The following is a 17,486-nucleotide window of genomic DNA, read 5'->3' as shown; positions in this document are numbered from 1 at the left end:
TTTTATTTCTATTCTTAACAACATTTAATTAATTACTTTTAAAAGATTAGAGTTAGGCAGGATTGCCTCGTATTTAAGAGCACAAACTTTGGATCCAGGTTGCCTGGGTTCAAATCCTGGCTCTAGCGCTTGTTAGCTATATGATTCTGGGTATGTTACCTTATTCTCTCTCTGCCTTAAATCTCTAATCACAAAATGGGAGTTCACAATGTAAAGCACATCAAAGAGTACCTGAGAGTCTTAGTGTTTGTTATTATCCTGTTCTTAGGTATTGATATCTTAGCTTTTGTGGATGCATTTAAAGGCCATTGAACTAGATGCTGGGATATCTCAGTTTTATTCTCATTTCTGCAGTTAACTAACCCATATTCTTATAAAGAGTGTGGAGCGATCATAGATCACTTATCTATTATCTATGATCTATGATAATAGATCATATTATCATAGATCATAGATAATAGATATGTCATTACATATTACCGCTTTTATGGTCTTCTACATAAAACAAGGGGGCTGAAGCAACTGGAATTTAGAATCTCTTTGAACCAAATATCCTATAAGTCTGTGTTGTTTTATGCCAAATAATATACTCTTGGTGGATTGCTAAGACTTTTATTCTAAATTTTTAATGAATAATTTGGGGCTAAACACTAAAATGGGGGAATGAATAACGGACTCACTAAAAATTAAGTTGACAAATGAGTGTTTCCAATGGGTCATTGACTTGATCTGACACTCTCTTGTACACAGAGGATTGTGAAGGGAATAAGATGCTGCCCTCAAAGAATATACAGTTGAGACAGAACAGGGGCGATTCCACAGACACATATAATAAAGTGTGTTAAGTGCTAAGAGAGGGACTCATCTGAAAGGTAAGTGTGGGATGAACTAGTTACACCCACAAGGACCCCTAACTCAGTCTTGGGAGCCCTGGAATCATCTCCCTGAAGAAATGATAGAAGCAGCACATAGAGAGGAGCAGCAGGAAAGGATGCTGCTTTCTAGGAACTTCCAGTAATGCCATGTGGGTTTCAGACAAGCGGGTGGGCTTGAGATGGGGTAGAAGGCAACCTGGAACTGTGGCAAGAGATAAGGCAGGAATAAGATTTTTGAAGAGCTTTGCCATTGCTTTGCCCTCTGTTCTAATCAGATCATACCCAGCGATAGGCACTGTGTGTGCTCCAAGGTAGAGACAGGAAGTGTTCATGAGGAGATGTAGTTGATGCCTCAGAAACTCACTTCTCAGACATTTTGGTACTTTCAAGAACAACTGTCTTCCTTTCCTTCTCAATACCTGTAAAACATAGCTAAATGCTCTCCCTAGAAGTGTTGAAAGGACAAAATCTTCTTTCAGTGTCTCTGAGTGAGTGGCATATTCATTTTCACACCCTTGCATAAATCTGAGGAAGGTTATTTTATTTTATAATATTTGCAAACTGGAGATTAAAGCCTTAGGATTCAAGATAAATAACAATAAATGGGATCTTAAGACAATTCTCTCCTTTTTCCTCAGAAAAGGGATCAAAACTGTATGTATATGATCTTAATACCTTCATTTCATGTAATTCTTACAAAGTTATAAAGCAGATATGATTATTCCTCTTTTTGTACTTTAGCAAACTGTGGGTAACAAAGGCAACTGGTTCAAGTTCACACAGCCAATAAAATGGTAGAGCTGGAATTTGAACCTAGGTTTGCATCTTCCCTTCTCTTCTCTTCTCTTCTCTTCTCTTCTCTTCTCTTCTCGTCTCGTCTCGTCTCGTCTCGTCTCTCCTCTCCTCTCCTCCCCGCCCTTCCCCCTGCTCTCTTCCCTCCCTCCCCTCCCCATCCCCTCCCCTCCCCCTCCCCTCCCCCTCTTCTCTTCTCTTCTCTCTCTCTTCTCTTCTCTTCTCTTCTCTTTTCTTTTCCCTTCCCTTCTTCTCTTTTCTTTTTTTCTTTTCTTTTCTCTTCTTGAGATGGAGTCTTGCTCTGTCACCCATGCTGGAGTGCACTGGCATGATTTCAGCTCACTCCAATCTCTGCCTTCTGAGTTCAAGTGATTATCCTGCCCTAGCCTCCTGAGTAGCTGGAATTACAGGCATGCACCACCATACTTGGCTTTTTTTTTTTTTTCTTTTTCTGTATTTTTAGTAGAGATGGAGTTTCGCCATGTTGGCCAGGCTGGTTTTGAACTCCTGATCTCAGGTGATCCACCTGCCTTGGCCTTCCAAAGTGCTGGGATTACAGGAGTGAGCCACAGCTTCTGATCTTTCTTTCTTTTCTCCTCCCCTCCTGTCACACATTCCTCCTCAGACATTTTTCTTAACTATACGCAAAGTAACATACTAAAGATGGACATAGAATGGACATACAAAAATTTTGTCCTACAAACCAAACACCACGTGTCCTCACTCATAGGTGGGAATTGAATGATGAGAACACTTGGACACAGGAAGGAGAACATCACACACCAGGGCCTGTCATGGGGTAGGGGGAAGGGGGAGGGATAGCATTAGAAGATATACCTAATGTAAATGACGAGTTAATGGGTGCAGCACACCAACATGGCACATGTCTACATATGTAACAAACCTGCACATTGTGCACATGTACCCTATGACTTAAAGTATAATAATAATAAAATTGTCCTAAAATGAACATGCACAATGTCTACTGTTTAGTTGATAGTTGTAGAATTAAAGTGATAAAAGAATGCCCATATTTACAAATTTAGGGGAACCTGAGGGAAGATGTAGTTTTTTTTTAAACTGGAAAAAAATCAAGGCTAAGTAATTTGTCCTCATTTTTTAGCATTTTTAAATGCTAAGCATTTTTCATTCAATACAGTGGAGGAATAGAATCTTATCGTTAGAAATTTTGCACAGGGAGTGGCCAGAACTGGCACAGACTGTAGCCTTGGTGACTCTCCCAAACACAGGACACTGTAGGATGAAACCAGAGTGTGTGATCTCTAGTCACTAGACATTGCCTGCTTGTGAATCTTCTTCCAGTCTTTTTCCCTTAAGGGCAAAGCATCGTCCATTCCTATTTGGGAGTGAGGCTTGAGTTTCACCTTGAAAATGCAGCAATTTGTGCCGCTATGCTGTATGCCTCTTATATACTACATTTATGATTGTCAGAATTGAATGCTATAGAATGCTAAAGAATCAACTAGCAAAAGATCTTGTCTATACCCTCCTGTCCCCCACCTCATTTTTTATGGGGTAGAGAGACAGTTCAGAGGCAAAGAGCATGAGACTTGGGCACACTCCTCTGTATGAAATTGCTTTGATAAGAGTCAGCTCTAACTATTAACCTGCTGTGATGCTCCTCTCCTCCCGCTTCAGTATGCCACAACCTCACCTGGCAGGTGGTCTGGGGTCCCATTAGTAGGGTGATACTACCCATTTCTTTTTTTTTTTTTTTTTTTTTTTTTTTTTTTTGAGACGGAGTCTCGCTCTGTCGCCCAGGCTGGAGTGCAGTGGCCGGATCTCAGCTCACTGCAAGCTCCGCCTCCCGGGTTTACGCCATTCTCCTGCCTCAGCCTCCCGAGTAGCTTACTACCCATTTCTTGTAGTATTTTTGGAAATTCTCTTTTAGAGCCTGAAACAGAGTCTCACAATAGCTTCAGTGATGGCAAATCATTGACCTTTAAGGGTAGACTTAAAATTTAGTAATGAACAAAAATCATCTGGCTTCATGTCAAAATGCAAAGGGCAATACGTTTGGGTGAAAATGAGATATAATATAGTGCCTCCCAATCCCTGTTTATACCTTGTAAAGTGGCTCTGGTGGCAGTTCTAAAGGAAGCACCAAAAAGCATTTGATGGAATCCCTTGAGAACAGATGTAGTATTCCTACATAACTTATTTGAAGTCGAACTGTTGATGCGTTCTTTGAAAAACATATAACTCCCTTAACTTACGTGTTCATTGATGTAATTATGGCTTTTAAAAAGTTATGTATATATAAGAATAAATTACTATTCCATATTATGAAACTCAGCTATAGATAGTATTTTCTTTTTCAGGTGGAAATGAGCACAGAATAGCTAGAAACAAAGCATTGAAAACAAGAAAGAAAAACAAAGAAAAAGAGGAAAGTTGGATCACTGTAAAAATGGAAAAACCTTTGCTACTATATAATAAAGACAGAGTTTTCTTTCTTTCTTTCTTGTTTATGTTTTAGGGCATTTAAAACAAAAATACTACAGATTATTGCCTGCAAGATTTCAGTGCTCTGTAATTGTGTACTGAGGCAAATTCCATTATTTTTAAATCACTTAATGTTGAAAAACAATTGAATAAATCCCACTTGGAGTGCCCTGTGGGTCATTGCAAGCTATTTGGTTCTGTTAATAAAATTAAAACAATTGCGAGAAATATACAGATGCTTTCCAATCGGCTTTACAATTGTGATGTCTATGTATGAAAAAGAGGACATGTCTTAGGAACTACATAAATCCAAATGTATCATTACCATGTGGGAGTGATGTGATTCAGGAATAAAGATTTGACATATATTTTTATTTTGAGATGCCATGCTAATTTACATCATTCAGCCCTTTCACTGCCAAACTGTAAAAGTCCATTAAGTGACTGAAAGGAATATACAAATTATCCACTGGCACTCCAGGCTGGAGTTTTACATACACCCTGTTATTCTCTCCACCAGCTAGCTGCAAGATTCTATTAAGCAGTAAGTGAGAAAATTATATTGCCTGCAAACTAATTGTACAAAAGACTCTGAAATAAGTAATCAGAGCCCGGGACTTTCTGAAAAGCCGCCAGGAGATATTATAAATTGCTCTATCATTCTTGTCAGCCTGGTTTAAAAATCCAGAGCTTCCATGTTGATTTGGTTCCCTCTGCAGCAGAGCACACTTCCTTAGCTATTGACAAAACTGGGAAAATTCCAGTCGTGTCATCAGTAGCTGCCCAATTCAGTCCCTGGTGCCATCTAACAAATGTGTCCCAGAAAATAGCAAGCTATAATCCAAGAAACCCGTGTCTGAAATGAAAATCCTATGCTGTGAACAATAACTTCTGCATCCTCCTGAGTGAATATCCAGTGTTCATATTCCAGGTGCCCATAGTTGCTACTGGAAATATTTTTGTCTAGTTTCCACTTTTAGAAAATGGAAGGAAAACAAGTGCCCCGTAGAGATCATATGGTCTACTGGGAGTAATGTCTTTAAACCATTACCAAAATAGATGTAACATCGTTACCCAGGTGCTTGGGGCAGCACATTTTTAGGATAAAATCCTTTCTTTATTGAATAGAAAAAGCACCAGGGAAGGTTTTTCAAGGGCACAATTTCTGTGGACTCTAACATGGATCAAAGACTTTGTTGGGTGGGTGATCATAGCCAACAACAATGAACTGAGTAACTCAATGGGAGGGCTTGGAAATTAGAGAGGTTTTCCTCCAGCAAATAAGTTATTTACAATGATGTTGACTTGTTTTTCAAGATATAAACCAGAGTCACTTAGTGAAATCAAGGTTATCCATATGTGTCAAGGCAACTTTATTGAAAAAAATATTTGTGAAAAATACCCAGTTAATCAGAAACACTTTCTATACACTTCGGCTGAAAATATATCGTTTGTGAAGACACTAGGACCGCTATGTTTTCCATCCATTCATGGTGAAATTTTTACACATATGTTGTATTTGCTGTCGCTCTGGGAAGAGTCCTTTACCTCCTTCACCCCAACGTAGTCATTTCTTTACTTTTCACGGTGTAGTTCAAGCATTTGCTCCTAGTGAAGAATTTGCTGATCTTCCCAAGCATAATCCCTGTGTTTGTGGGAATGTATATACTTACCAGTATGCCAGTACTGCGTCCTAAACCATGACATCACCCACTAAACTGCATTGTTTGTTTATACGTCTTGTCTCCTCTTGGTAGACTCCTTAATATCAGGAACCACCTCTCTCTATCCCAAACCAGCCGTAATACAAAACTCCTGGCTCATCGATCATCACTGAGGATTCAACAAGGAATAACGCAGAGGTCCTACTTCAAGACTTCATTCTAACACACTAGGAAAACCTCCCCTGCTTTTACATTTCTCCTTATCATTGAAGAATTATAGAATGTAATGGATAAAAAGGAGAACAGAGTCCTTTAAATGTGATCTAAAACTCTCATATCGTTATTTGACAGATTCCCTTCTGCCTTTTGAAGAGATTTAAAATCTTTACATAATTATTCCTAGATGAGTCATTCATAGATTTAGCTACTACTATTGAATCAATCCTAAATATGTTCTCCAATGTAGCTCCAATTCTGAGAGCACTCATTTTGTCAATACCAGTAAGAATTATATAGTAAGATAAAAATTATATAACTCATTTAGCACCATCTATGTGTATTATTTTATTTTTCTTTTATTTTTATCCTATTCATATCAGTATGGACTTTTATTTCCCATATAATATAATTTCCTTTATGATTCCCTCTTTTATTCTCACTTCACTCCTCAGAAGCTTTTGTAATTTTTTTGGCATAATTTTTCCCCTTTTGCTATACTTTTTTCCATTTTTTGTCAAAGCTACTCTTCACAATTTTGAAAAATTAACTAGACTTTTTTTTTTTTTTTTTTTTTGAGACAGAGTTTCGCTCTTGTTGCCCAGGCTGGAGTGCAATGGCTTACTGCAACCTCTCTCTCCTGGGTTCAAGCGATTCACCTGCCTCAGCCTCCCACGTAGCTGGGATTATAGGCATGCACCACCACACCTGTTCTCCCAAAGTGTTGGAATTACAGGCGTGAGCCACTGCGCCCAGCTTGGATGGTTTTTATACTGCATAAAAAATGTCCATTGTCCTCTAGTGTCTTACCATCCAATGGGTAATGTGTGTGTGAAAGGTATAATAAAATATGGTCTGTCTGGATATGATGAGAGTACCTGAAAAGATATGAAAATCAAGAAATCATATTCTGGGATAGTCAGAGAAGTTTTCATGAAAGATTGGAATGGAGCTGGACTTGAACAAGGAGCCTTGGAAATATTTTAACTAGAAAAAGTGGCAAAGATAGATAATTCTCAGAGGAAAGTTTGAAGGACACTTAGCAAAAAATGAATAAATCAAATTGGCTGCCTCAAAAAGTTCATGTCAGGTAACAATAGCAATATTGCTGGAAAAGTAAATGAAAGCCTGGGAGAAGACCCTGTTTGTAAGCCTTACAGTTTATATTTCATCCAGAAAGGCAAATAGTTCTACTGATTTTTTAAAATCAGCGTAATGACGTGATCAAAGCAGTCCTGGGGAGAGGAAGATGACAGCGGTATGCTGCGTGGATTAGAGTGGGTCAGGACGGAGGCAAAAAGCCCAGGGAGAGGATAACTGCCATAGTCCAGGTGTGAGCTCACACATGCCTGATGTGCATTCTTGTCAGAAGTTTGTTGATAGGAAGGATGGGGATACAGTTTTCAAAGAGGAAGTGGAACAGGTTTGAAAAGAATGATGATTATGCTTGTGGCAGTGGATCATCCTGGTAGAAGTTTTTAGCACTGGGTTAAAGGTGGGTAGGACTAGCACTCATGCCTTGATCAGGGAAGTGATGAAAGGGTTACTTCATACTGACTTTTCAGGCAGAAAAAAGGGAAAGAATGCTGTTTGGCAAACTTTTTGTTTTCTTCTTTCTTTCTGATCCTTTTAACCAGTCACTGTTCAGTCCTTCCTAAGACAGCGAAGACCTGTTTCTTTTTAAGTAAGTATAGGGGGAGCCGTACAGATTGGAAGGATCTAGTAGTCGAATACTAATTAACCCTTAGAAAAGTACTAGCAAAACTCTTTTGATGCAAAATAAATATTCAGAAATGGTTAAAGAAACTCTGCAGTGAAGAATGTTTCATCTAAAGTTCAGATTATAAATCCTTTTATTCTTAACTGTGACCCAGCCACTCTGGTTTCTTTGACTTATCCTTTGTTTTCTAAGAGTATAGCATCAGTAATATCTCCAAGGAAGGTGATGGTATATACTTTTCTATTGATGCAATTAATATTACTCTTATTATTTAACCTCCTGTTAAAAAGTAGTTGCTTTTATTATTATAAATGCCCTGAATTAGACTGCTAATTTAGGCAATTTTGATAGGCTATCTCAAATTATAATGTGTTTCTTTCAAGTCATGCATACTTAACCAGTTTTCAGTAGTTATAAGTGGTTAGGTATTACTTCCTGTTGAATTAGCAGTTGCTGAGTAGTTGAGTCTCTGTACTACCCTGCAATCCACTAATGTGATATTTAATGAGGAGACATCAGTCTGAAGAAAGGTAGTCAATATAAATCAGTGTTTACAAAGTGTGATTAACTCTGAAATATTTCATCAATGCTGTGGTCCCAGGCAGACTCTATGCTAATTACTAGAATCTGCGCATGTTTCAGGGGACTTGGATGGACCCTGAGTATTGCAAACATGGAGCAGCAAAATTGCAATTATGCTCGGACCGTCTCTGATGACAATTTATGCATTTGGTGTGATGACCTCCCCCTTCCCAAGAGGGCAATATATAGAATGCATTTTCATTAAGATACTAATGCACTTAATCACAAGGGGAAAGGGTTAGGAAGTAACGAAAGACCTTCAAGCACTATGTGACAGAGCTGATGGGGGAGAAAAGCTTTACTTTAAAGGCAGCTTCTTTACAAAGCTGTAGGCAGCCCCAGAGCACATCCCACACACTGCCATTGTACTAATTGAAAAAAAAAATTTAGTTTGGATCTTCTTCTGATTTCTTAGTTACCATTTTAAATACGTAGGTACTACCATAAGTGATACAAAGTCTAATATTAAAAATAAATAATTTCATAGCAGTTTATTCTTTGGTCTAACATCAGGGAACTTCAGTGTTTGGAATTAATTATGCAAATTATGTAACACACATCATGATGATGATGATGATGATGATGATGATAATCATGATGACCATCATCTTCATTATCATCACCATCATCAGTAAGCATTTACCAAGCACAGAATTGTGTTGTAAGGCTCTGGTAAGTGCTAAAGCAACAACTATATAATTTCTGTCCCTATCCTCTAGGAGCTTACTATAACATCCCAGATTTGTTTACATACCATTTTCCACAGTGAAGTTTATATTGTTCAATGTCCGAAAGACAAGAAGACTGATGCACCAAAGTATTAGGAAACAGAATAAATCCAGGATTGGCAATCCAAGAATCTGGTTTTGATATTTGTGTTTTCATGAACATAATCTATTTTGAAATTTCTTTTGGATCACAAGATTCTGGAAGACTCTTCCTTTGCATGGGTGGACTCAGCATAATATTTTGAAGGCTAATTTTAAAGTTCATCTTTTGAAGCCCCGCATTTCGCCATGTGTGTTCTTCTTGCCCCATGTATCTTTTGTGATTATAGCAGAGCATCTAGCTTGGTATTTGTAACTTTTCTGTTGAGTCTCATGTGACATTTTTTGGAGTGGGGGAGTAAGAATAATAGAGTTGACATTGCCTTTGGGATGCTAATGTTTTCTGGATCTTGCAAATCTGACAACTTTTCTTCAAACTTGTGTTATAGGCAACATAGAATACAGCTGCCCTGCCACGAATGAATGTGAAATCACAAAGCGCAGACGTAAATCCTGCCAAGCTTGCCGCTTCATGAAGTGTTTAAAAGTGGGCATGCTGAAAGAAGGTAAGGCTCTTTGCTAGTGCCCCTGAGCTTTCGATTTTGGTGTGGGGATGGAAGGCAAAAAATTCCACCAATTTTAGAGAAACCAGAAAAGGATGAGGTAACAGTAAGTACCCTGACTCTGATGGCAGAATACTCCTTTATACCTGGACTTTCTGATAACTTATGGCTAACCACTTGACATTGACAGGAAGGGACAAGGTAGGAGAAGCTGATGTACAGCCAAACACACCAGGTATGCTTGACTGTAGTGCTTTTTTCTTCTTTACAGTTTGCAGAAAGCAAAAGATGAAGACAAACCAAGAGGCTACTGCCATTGAATGTTTGGTTTTCTTCTCATTACTGGGTTTGCAGAGTGGGTTTTTTTTTTTTTTGTTTTTTGTTTTTGTTTTTGTTTTTTAATTAATCTTGGGTTTAAAGCACTCTTTATTCTTTCCCAACCTTATCTTTTAGAGTTTATTTTCTATTACAAATGGCTTGAAATATGATATTAAAATTGCTTTCTATTTGCTTTCAGTTGGGGATAACAACAACAAACATAAAATGGTAACAGTGACATGTATTCTGTGCTAAACAAATTGCTTAAGCTCACACAGTTTATAATTGGTGGAGCCAGGAACTGAGCCCATTGATTCTAGATGCCACTCAACTATTCCACACATGTCAAAGGTCCTGAAATATTTGTATATTTCAGCATTTCTAGTGAAACTGACATGTTAGCTTGGAGATGGATAAAATGTCCTCTTTACTTTGTGAGGCCTGTGATTCAGTTTTTGTTCTTTTATGCATTGCTGTACTTGTGTGTGTGTTTGTAAATGTGCATTTTTACATGCTGCATTTAGAATTTTGTTTCCTTTTCTTCAGAAAATTCACCAGGTTTGAAATGAGCACAGTTTTATAAAGTAACACAATGAAATGTTGGTAATTAATGTTTGACAGAAAATTAGATTCATTCAATATTTAAATGTATAACTTCTGTTGCATCATAGAACTATGCTTTGTTTCTGGGGCTTGTCCTATTATTATATTTTGTTCTTACTGGAGATCCCCTATTTTTTAACTTTTAAATCCAAATAGGCTCACGTATTAATTCACCAACAGTGAATCAGAGTGTAAATGAGTGAGTGCCATCACGTGGTGTCATAATTTTTCCTGATTTGTTCTTCTTTCAAGATTTTTACTGTGAACAATATTACAGGAAGATGAGTGGATCAGATAATGTTTGGATATATGGAATTCACATAGTATTTCTCTGACTTTTACTTATCAAATAGGAACAAAGAAGACCCTCTTAAATTCTTCTAGTCTTCCACTTTGCTCTTCCCTTGAGAAAGAGCTATAAACAAAGAAGTGTATAATGTTATGATAAAGTTTTACAAAAAGATGACCAAGATACATTACTAAGTAAATAATATATAAGAACAAGTTTTTTAATAGTATGATTCATTATATATGTGTGTGTGTATGTATATGTATGGGAATGTGTGTGTGTATACATATATATATGTATGTAGAGAGAGATAGAAAGAAGAATGGCTGGCAGACATTGTACACACTGTGATGGATATCCACATGTGCATACATGGAGAAGTAGAAGGAAGGAAGGATATCTAAAGATTGCGAACAGTGTCACATTGGTGAATGAAAATGAGGATGGGGGTACTTTTTACAGTATAGCCTTTGATCCTTTTAGGATTTTTCAGAGTTAACATGTTTTACATTTGTAATCCATTTGCTGAATATGTACTAAGGTCTTCCCATATTCCAGGCACTATTCCAGGCTCCAGTGATATGACAGTGAAAAAGACAGATTAGGTGGTTCTTGCTAGAGAAAACTTACGTGAAATTGCCAGAAGGACTATTTTGATAAAGGAAAACATATAATTAAAACAACCACCACCCAACCCACATGACAGAGTTTTTCTTTTAGTTAGGATGATGGTGGTAGCTTACGTTTGTGAAGTGGAGTCCTTTATCTTAGCCATTGCTTTAACCCCTATAGCAGAGTAACAAACAAAACATATTTCTGAGTTAGTGATCAGTGATTGACAGTCAATTTCTGGCCTTAATTATATTTATGTTGCCACTTAGTTTTATTGTAGAGACTCAAACTAAACTTATGCTCAATCAAAAAGACTTAATTAAGAGTGATTTCAAATCCTTGAAAGTTGAGGAATGATTATTTTTCAAAAGCAAATCCATTTTTAAGAAGTTCTAAAATTAATACAAGAATGAATGCTTTGTATTGATGTGGTATTGATCTAGATTTAGGTTTTATTTTGAAATACTGAATTACATGGAGACACTTCTCAAATTCTAGGAATATGTAATTTTTTATTAGCTTGATTTACTGCTATAATTTACACACCATTTGCTTTTCCAGGTTTAAAGAAGATATTTTTCCTTAAATATTTTTTCCATTGTGATTTCTAGCAGGAACAATCCTGAAGGATGGTAAGAGTGAATGAAGAGGTGTGAACTGTGTTTAATTAAACATTGTTGATGAAAGTGAATGGGACAGTGCTTATCTATAATTCACACCTCTTCAATTGCTGTTATCAAGCAAGTATCTGTTTTCTAGGGAATTGCTGCTGTTGCTGATATGCTCAAATAATAATTTATTTTCCTTTACTTCTTAATGCCCACTTTGATGGCAAAATATCAGTTCTTTAACCACCTCCCCTCACCTCCCACAACCACCAAATCAAAAGGATGGGATGGTTATGAGTAAATATGGAATATTGTTTTTCTTCTGTACTTAAAAAATGCAGTGAAATATTGCATGGTACCCTGCATATAAATGCACAATTATGTTTGGCCATCTCCTTGGTTCAAGACTTGCTTTCTAAGCCTGGAGAGAATGATACTGTCTTAAATGTATCTTTATGGATGGAGAGGGATTTCAGTCCCATGCAGTATGTCAGAGATCATGATGTAGTAAATCTATTCAAATGTAAACCTGTTCAATTCAATTACCAGTCCATAATAAAATTTGCTGCTACAACCCCCGTGTTGACCACAGCAGTCCATACAGGCTGATGGCACAGCAGGTCTGGAAATTGACAGACAAAATCTATTTAAACAAAAAACAACATTAGTTCTAGAATCTGAAATGAAATCAGATTTCAACAGCTTTGATGGGAACTTTCTCTCCTTTAACAGGTATTTTTATTCAACTAGCCAAATCCATTGTAGATAAAGTGTGGCCTGAAGGAAATGAGGTTTTCATTAAAAGGATAGTTTATAGAAAAATGAGAATTATACTGTTTTTAAAATAATAATCCTTAGGTCTACTGACTGGCATTTCTATTAATTATGGCATCTCACTTTGAGAAGATATCTGAGCGTTGGTGGGAGTGTGAAGGAGAAAGTGATAGCTTAGTAGGTAAACAACTCCAGTTTCATCACATTTTACATAATTAAAATTCTTATAAGATATGCTTTCTCATTAGCAAGCAATGGAATTATACTTGAATACACTACATTTGATTTTAATGTTAGAATTTTTCAAAAAAATTGTACCAGTTGAAGAAAAGGAAAACGTGTTGTCTTAGAGAAAGCAACAAAATGCTGCAATACAACAAAACTTTGAGAAGTACAGTAAAACAAATGATAATTTATTGAAATCCAAGTGGTGGCACCATTCAGCATCCTGAAAAATCCTGTTTGTCTTTCTCTCCCCTCTACTTAGCTGGTAAGTGTCACAAATGATGGGCCAGCATTATTTTTTTCTATCATTATACCATACTGTATGTCAGAGAAAGCCCATCTATTACATGATATCTGGTCTCAACATTCCCTTTTCATTTTTTTCAGGTATTGCTTATTTGAAGGAAAATAGCAAGAACTAATCAAGGTGCACCTATAAATCTGGTCAAGATTTATTTTTATTTTGATCTCTCTCCTTGGTTATTTAAAGGCTATTGCAGGACATACTAGCTCAGTTTGCTTTCTGTCAGTAGCAAACAGAGACATTTTATGAAAGCAATAATCATTTTATTTAGGTATGGAATTCACTGATCAAAGGATTAAAGGCTGTTTTGATGTTTATTGGCATGATGGCTTTCACCCTGGCAGCTCAAATATTTTTCTTTTACTCTTGCAGGTGAGCAAAAATCTCACATTCACTCACATTATATTCTTTAGCCAGGCCAGCCTGCATGCCAAAGTGTAGATGAAATGAGGCAACTTAGAGGACCAGTTTTGTTATTTTGTGCCAGAAAAGTGTGCTTTTTCTTTTGCCTTAAAAAAATATTACTTAACTTTTCTAATCTCCTATTTTGTCATCTGTAAAATGATGGCACCACTAATAGTATTTGCAAACAAAGTGTTGTAAATATCCAATGAGATATTGCAGGTTGAGAGCTTAGCATACCATGTGGCCTAGTGTAAGGACCGGGTCAACATTAGCTACTGTGGCCAGAGAGAGTAAGGGTCAAGATTCAGGGCCAGGTGGCTCGTAGATTCAAGTCCTGGTTCTACCACCTCTGAGACTTGGAGCAAGTTAAAGAACTTCTCTAAGACTCACTCACTTTAGCCTATTTATTTATAGCTATGAGACTGAAAGTGGAACTTACTTTGTGAGGTTTTTGTGAAGACCAAGAGATTTAAGGTAGATACAGGGTCTAGTACATGCTTAGCAGGTGACGCTATGAGCCTGACTTGCTAGACCAACCCAAGGTCATGTAATTTGTTATCCGTTGGCAATGTCAATGGCCTTGGGGGTGCTTTCCAAACTTTTTATAGAAGCACATCAATAAATGAAAATTTGCTCAGAAATTTCATGAGGAAATTTAGTCTTTAATATCTGACCTTAGGTCAAATGAAGAGAGACAACAGTGTAAAAAGGAAAAAAAGGGGCTTTAACCCAAGCAGAGGTTTTCACTAACAACGTTTGAGGTGAAGAAAGCTTTAAAATTACTGGTTTAGCTTCAGAAAGGAGAACTTACTCCTTTGTCTTGAAAGGAAAAAGAAGAGGAGGAAGAAGAGAAAGCAGAGGAGGAGGAGAAAGCTAATGTTCCACCAAAGAAAATGGACAAGTGGCACACATTTTAAAATGAACAAGGAGAATTGTAAGAATCCTGTTAACTTCATAAGTAAATTTTTGTGGGCATTTTTTTTTTTTTTTTTTTTTTTTTTTTTTTTGAGAAGGGGTCTGGCTCTGTCCCCTAGGCTGGAGTGCAGTGGCATGATCTTGGCTCACTGTAGCCTTGACCTCCTGGACTTAAGTGATCCTCTTGTCTCAGCTTCCTGAGTAGCTGGGACTACAGGCGCATGCCAACACCATGCTACTTTTATTTTAATTTTTTCTGTAGAAATGGCATCTCACTAGGTTGCTCAGGCTGTTCTCAAACACCTGGCCTCAAGTGATCCTCCAGTTTTGGCCTCCCGAAGGACTAGGATTACAGGCATAAGCCACTGCGCCTGGGCCTATCTTTTAGCTTTTAATTCTGATTTCTCAACTACCTAATACTGTGATGTAATTTGGAGCAAGTCCATTCATTTCTAAGAGTCTCCATTCCTGTATCTTCAGGGCAGCAGTTAGACTATATTCTTTCTTACCCCTTCTAATCTGAAAATATATATATAGTATTAAAAATGATATAATGCCTATAAAAACATTATTCCAATACATGACACCAAGAGACTTATAATTACAATGATGATGATGATGATGACTATATCAATGAAGTTGGAACTACCATAGGAGCTCTGATTTGATAGATATGGATAATGAGATGTGCTATTTGTGAATTTTGTCTTAACTGAAAATTCTTCTGATGCTTTTCATCTTCCTAGAGGAGCAAGAAATATGTTATTTTTTTCAAAGTTAACAGACATGAGAGTTGAAGGCACAGTAGAGCAATTAATAGGTATTTAAATAAGTAGGAACTGAAGTACTGATAGTGTATTTTTGCCTGTGTTTGAAAAACTTTCGCTCTTTATTTCCTCACATTTCCTCCCAGCTCTTGTCAATATATTGAAGTGCAGTCAGTATGGTTTTATTTCTGTGGGCATCTGAAATCTCAACACAGATTGCTGTGATTGCTACCAGTCAGATTTTATTTGAAGTTTTATTGTTACTTTTTAAATAAAAATATTGACAGCAGTAGGAAAGGAGAAGATCAGGCTTATATAATTATAAATGGCTTCTAAATATTTCCCGTGGAGGAAATGGTAAGTTATTAAAACAAGCAAAACAAACCGGATAGTTATGTGTTTTATTGATACCCATTTTTGATTTTCATACTTGATTTGATCTCTTTAAAGTATCTTTCAGCCAGGCACAGTGGCTCATGCCAGTAATCCCAGCACTTTGGGAGGCTGAGGTGGGACAGTTACTTGAGCACAGGAGTTTGAGACCAGCCTGGGCCACGTGATGAAACCCTTGTTTCTACAAAAAATAAAAATAAAAATAAAATAAAAAGCAGAAAGTTAGCAAGGTGTCGTGGTGCACACCTGTAGTCTCAGCTCCTCCAGAGGCTGAGGTGGGAGGATGGCTTGAACCTGGGAAGAAGAAGTTGCAATGAGTGAAGATCGCGCCACTGCACTCCAGCCTGGGAGAAAGACTGAGATTCTGTCTCAAAAAAGAAAAAAATAAAGAAAGAAAGAAAGAGAGAGAGAGAGAGAGAGAGAAAGAAAGAAAGACAAAACATAAAGTATCTTTTAATTACAGAGGTGCTCAGTGTTATGTATGCATATTTTCCCCACTTTGTGAAAGTCTAGAAAATACACACAGTATGAAGATTCCAGACAGGCAGTGTAAACAATATAGTAGAGTTGTGAGTGTCAATGTTTCAGATGAAGTAAAAGCAGAGGTTGAGAATTGGCATTTGGAATAAGTCATCATTTGTGGTGAGACAATATATGGCATTAAGATTTAATTATCATGTTATGACCCTACCCAGTATAGGAAAGTGGGACCCTGGGTATCAGATTCTCATTAGTCAGATAAGGAATCTAAGGTCAAAGAGTTTTAGTGACTTGCCCACAGTCCCACTGCAGATAAAGTGGGAATGGGATTAAAAGCCATGTGTGTCATATGCCCAGAACCATCCTGTATCTCTGCCAAGCTGTGTTGCAGCCTTGGCCCAGTAAGGGGTCTTTTCTGCTCCTTACTTGGGTTGATTTTCTGCATCTGTTGTTAGACCAAGAGTGACCTGAATACTTATTTGGCAGTTGGAGGAAATGGGAAAACGTCCTGGAGATCCCAATAACAAACAGAGTTTATTAGTCTAACGAGGGGTTTTGAGCTTAAGGTATATAAATAAGTGACATCCTTTAGGAGGTGACTTTTCCTTAGGATTCTGTTCTGAGGAAACCAGGCTTCTCACCTAAAGTTTGATGGGACTGCTGAAGTCAGAGATAATGATGGGGATTGGTCTGGGAAAATGTCTTTATGAAATAACTGAGCAGGCTAGAGTATTGGACTGATCGTGAGTTAGAGAAGGCAATGTACATCAGGAGTGGTGAAGATCAAATAGTAAGGTTGAGGACACTGTATGTCAAAAGGGTCATGTCATTTTTGCCCAGCTTCTTGACGAATTATTTTAAATCCATCAAGAATTGCCAGTCTCTATGAAATAAACGATCTTCATCTTTTGCTCTGACTCATAGATTAATAGCGCTGACCTAATGTTTAGGAAATCCTTGGGTGGAAGAAATGGTAGGAGTATGGAGATCTTCTTTTACATTAGGGAATTCGTTGTCCAGATGCTCTATTTATTCTGAGTGATCCCAACACAGTCCGTGTGGTATATTTTCTGTTTCCACCTTTTTAGAGAAGTCAATTTGTGCATGTCCACGCATACACACATATATGAGAGAGCACAAATTATACA

The 17,486-nt window shown here is 37.3% G+C and overlaps 1 protein-coding gene across 8 annotated transcripts in view; it reads left to right on the top strand.

Moving 5' to 3' along the window:
- The window catches only part of ESRRG (estrogen related receptor gamma), a 657,690-nt gene that overhangs the window by 493,962 nt on the left and 146,242 nt on the right, over positions 1-17,486 (top strand). For all 8 annotated transcript variants that reach the window (XM_033200760.1, XM_033200764.1, XM_033200761.1 and 5 more), the window contains one exon: positions 9,532-9,648. In XM_033200760.1, coding sequence (XP_033056651.1) covers positions 9,532-9,648 — 117 coding nt within the window. The remainder of the gene's footprint in view (positions 1-9,531; positions 9,649-17,486) is intronic.

This window comes from Trachypithecus francoisi, unplaced genomic scaffold (assembly GCF_009764315.1).
Source record: "Trachypithecus francoisi isolate TF-2019V2 unplaced genomic scaffold, Tfra_2.0 Lachesis_group5, whole genome shotgun sequence".
Lineage (NCBI taxonomy): Eukaryota > Metazoa > Chordata > Mammalia > Primates > Cercopithecidae > Trachypithecus > Trachypithecus francoisi.
The sequence above is the reverse complement of the archived record's forward strand: the minus strand, read 5'-3'. Positions and strand labels throughout refer to the sequence as shown.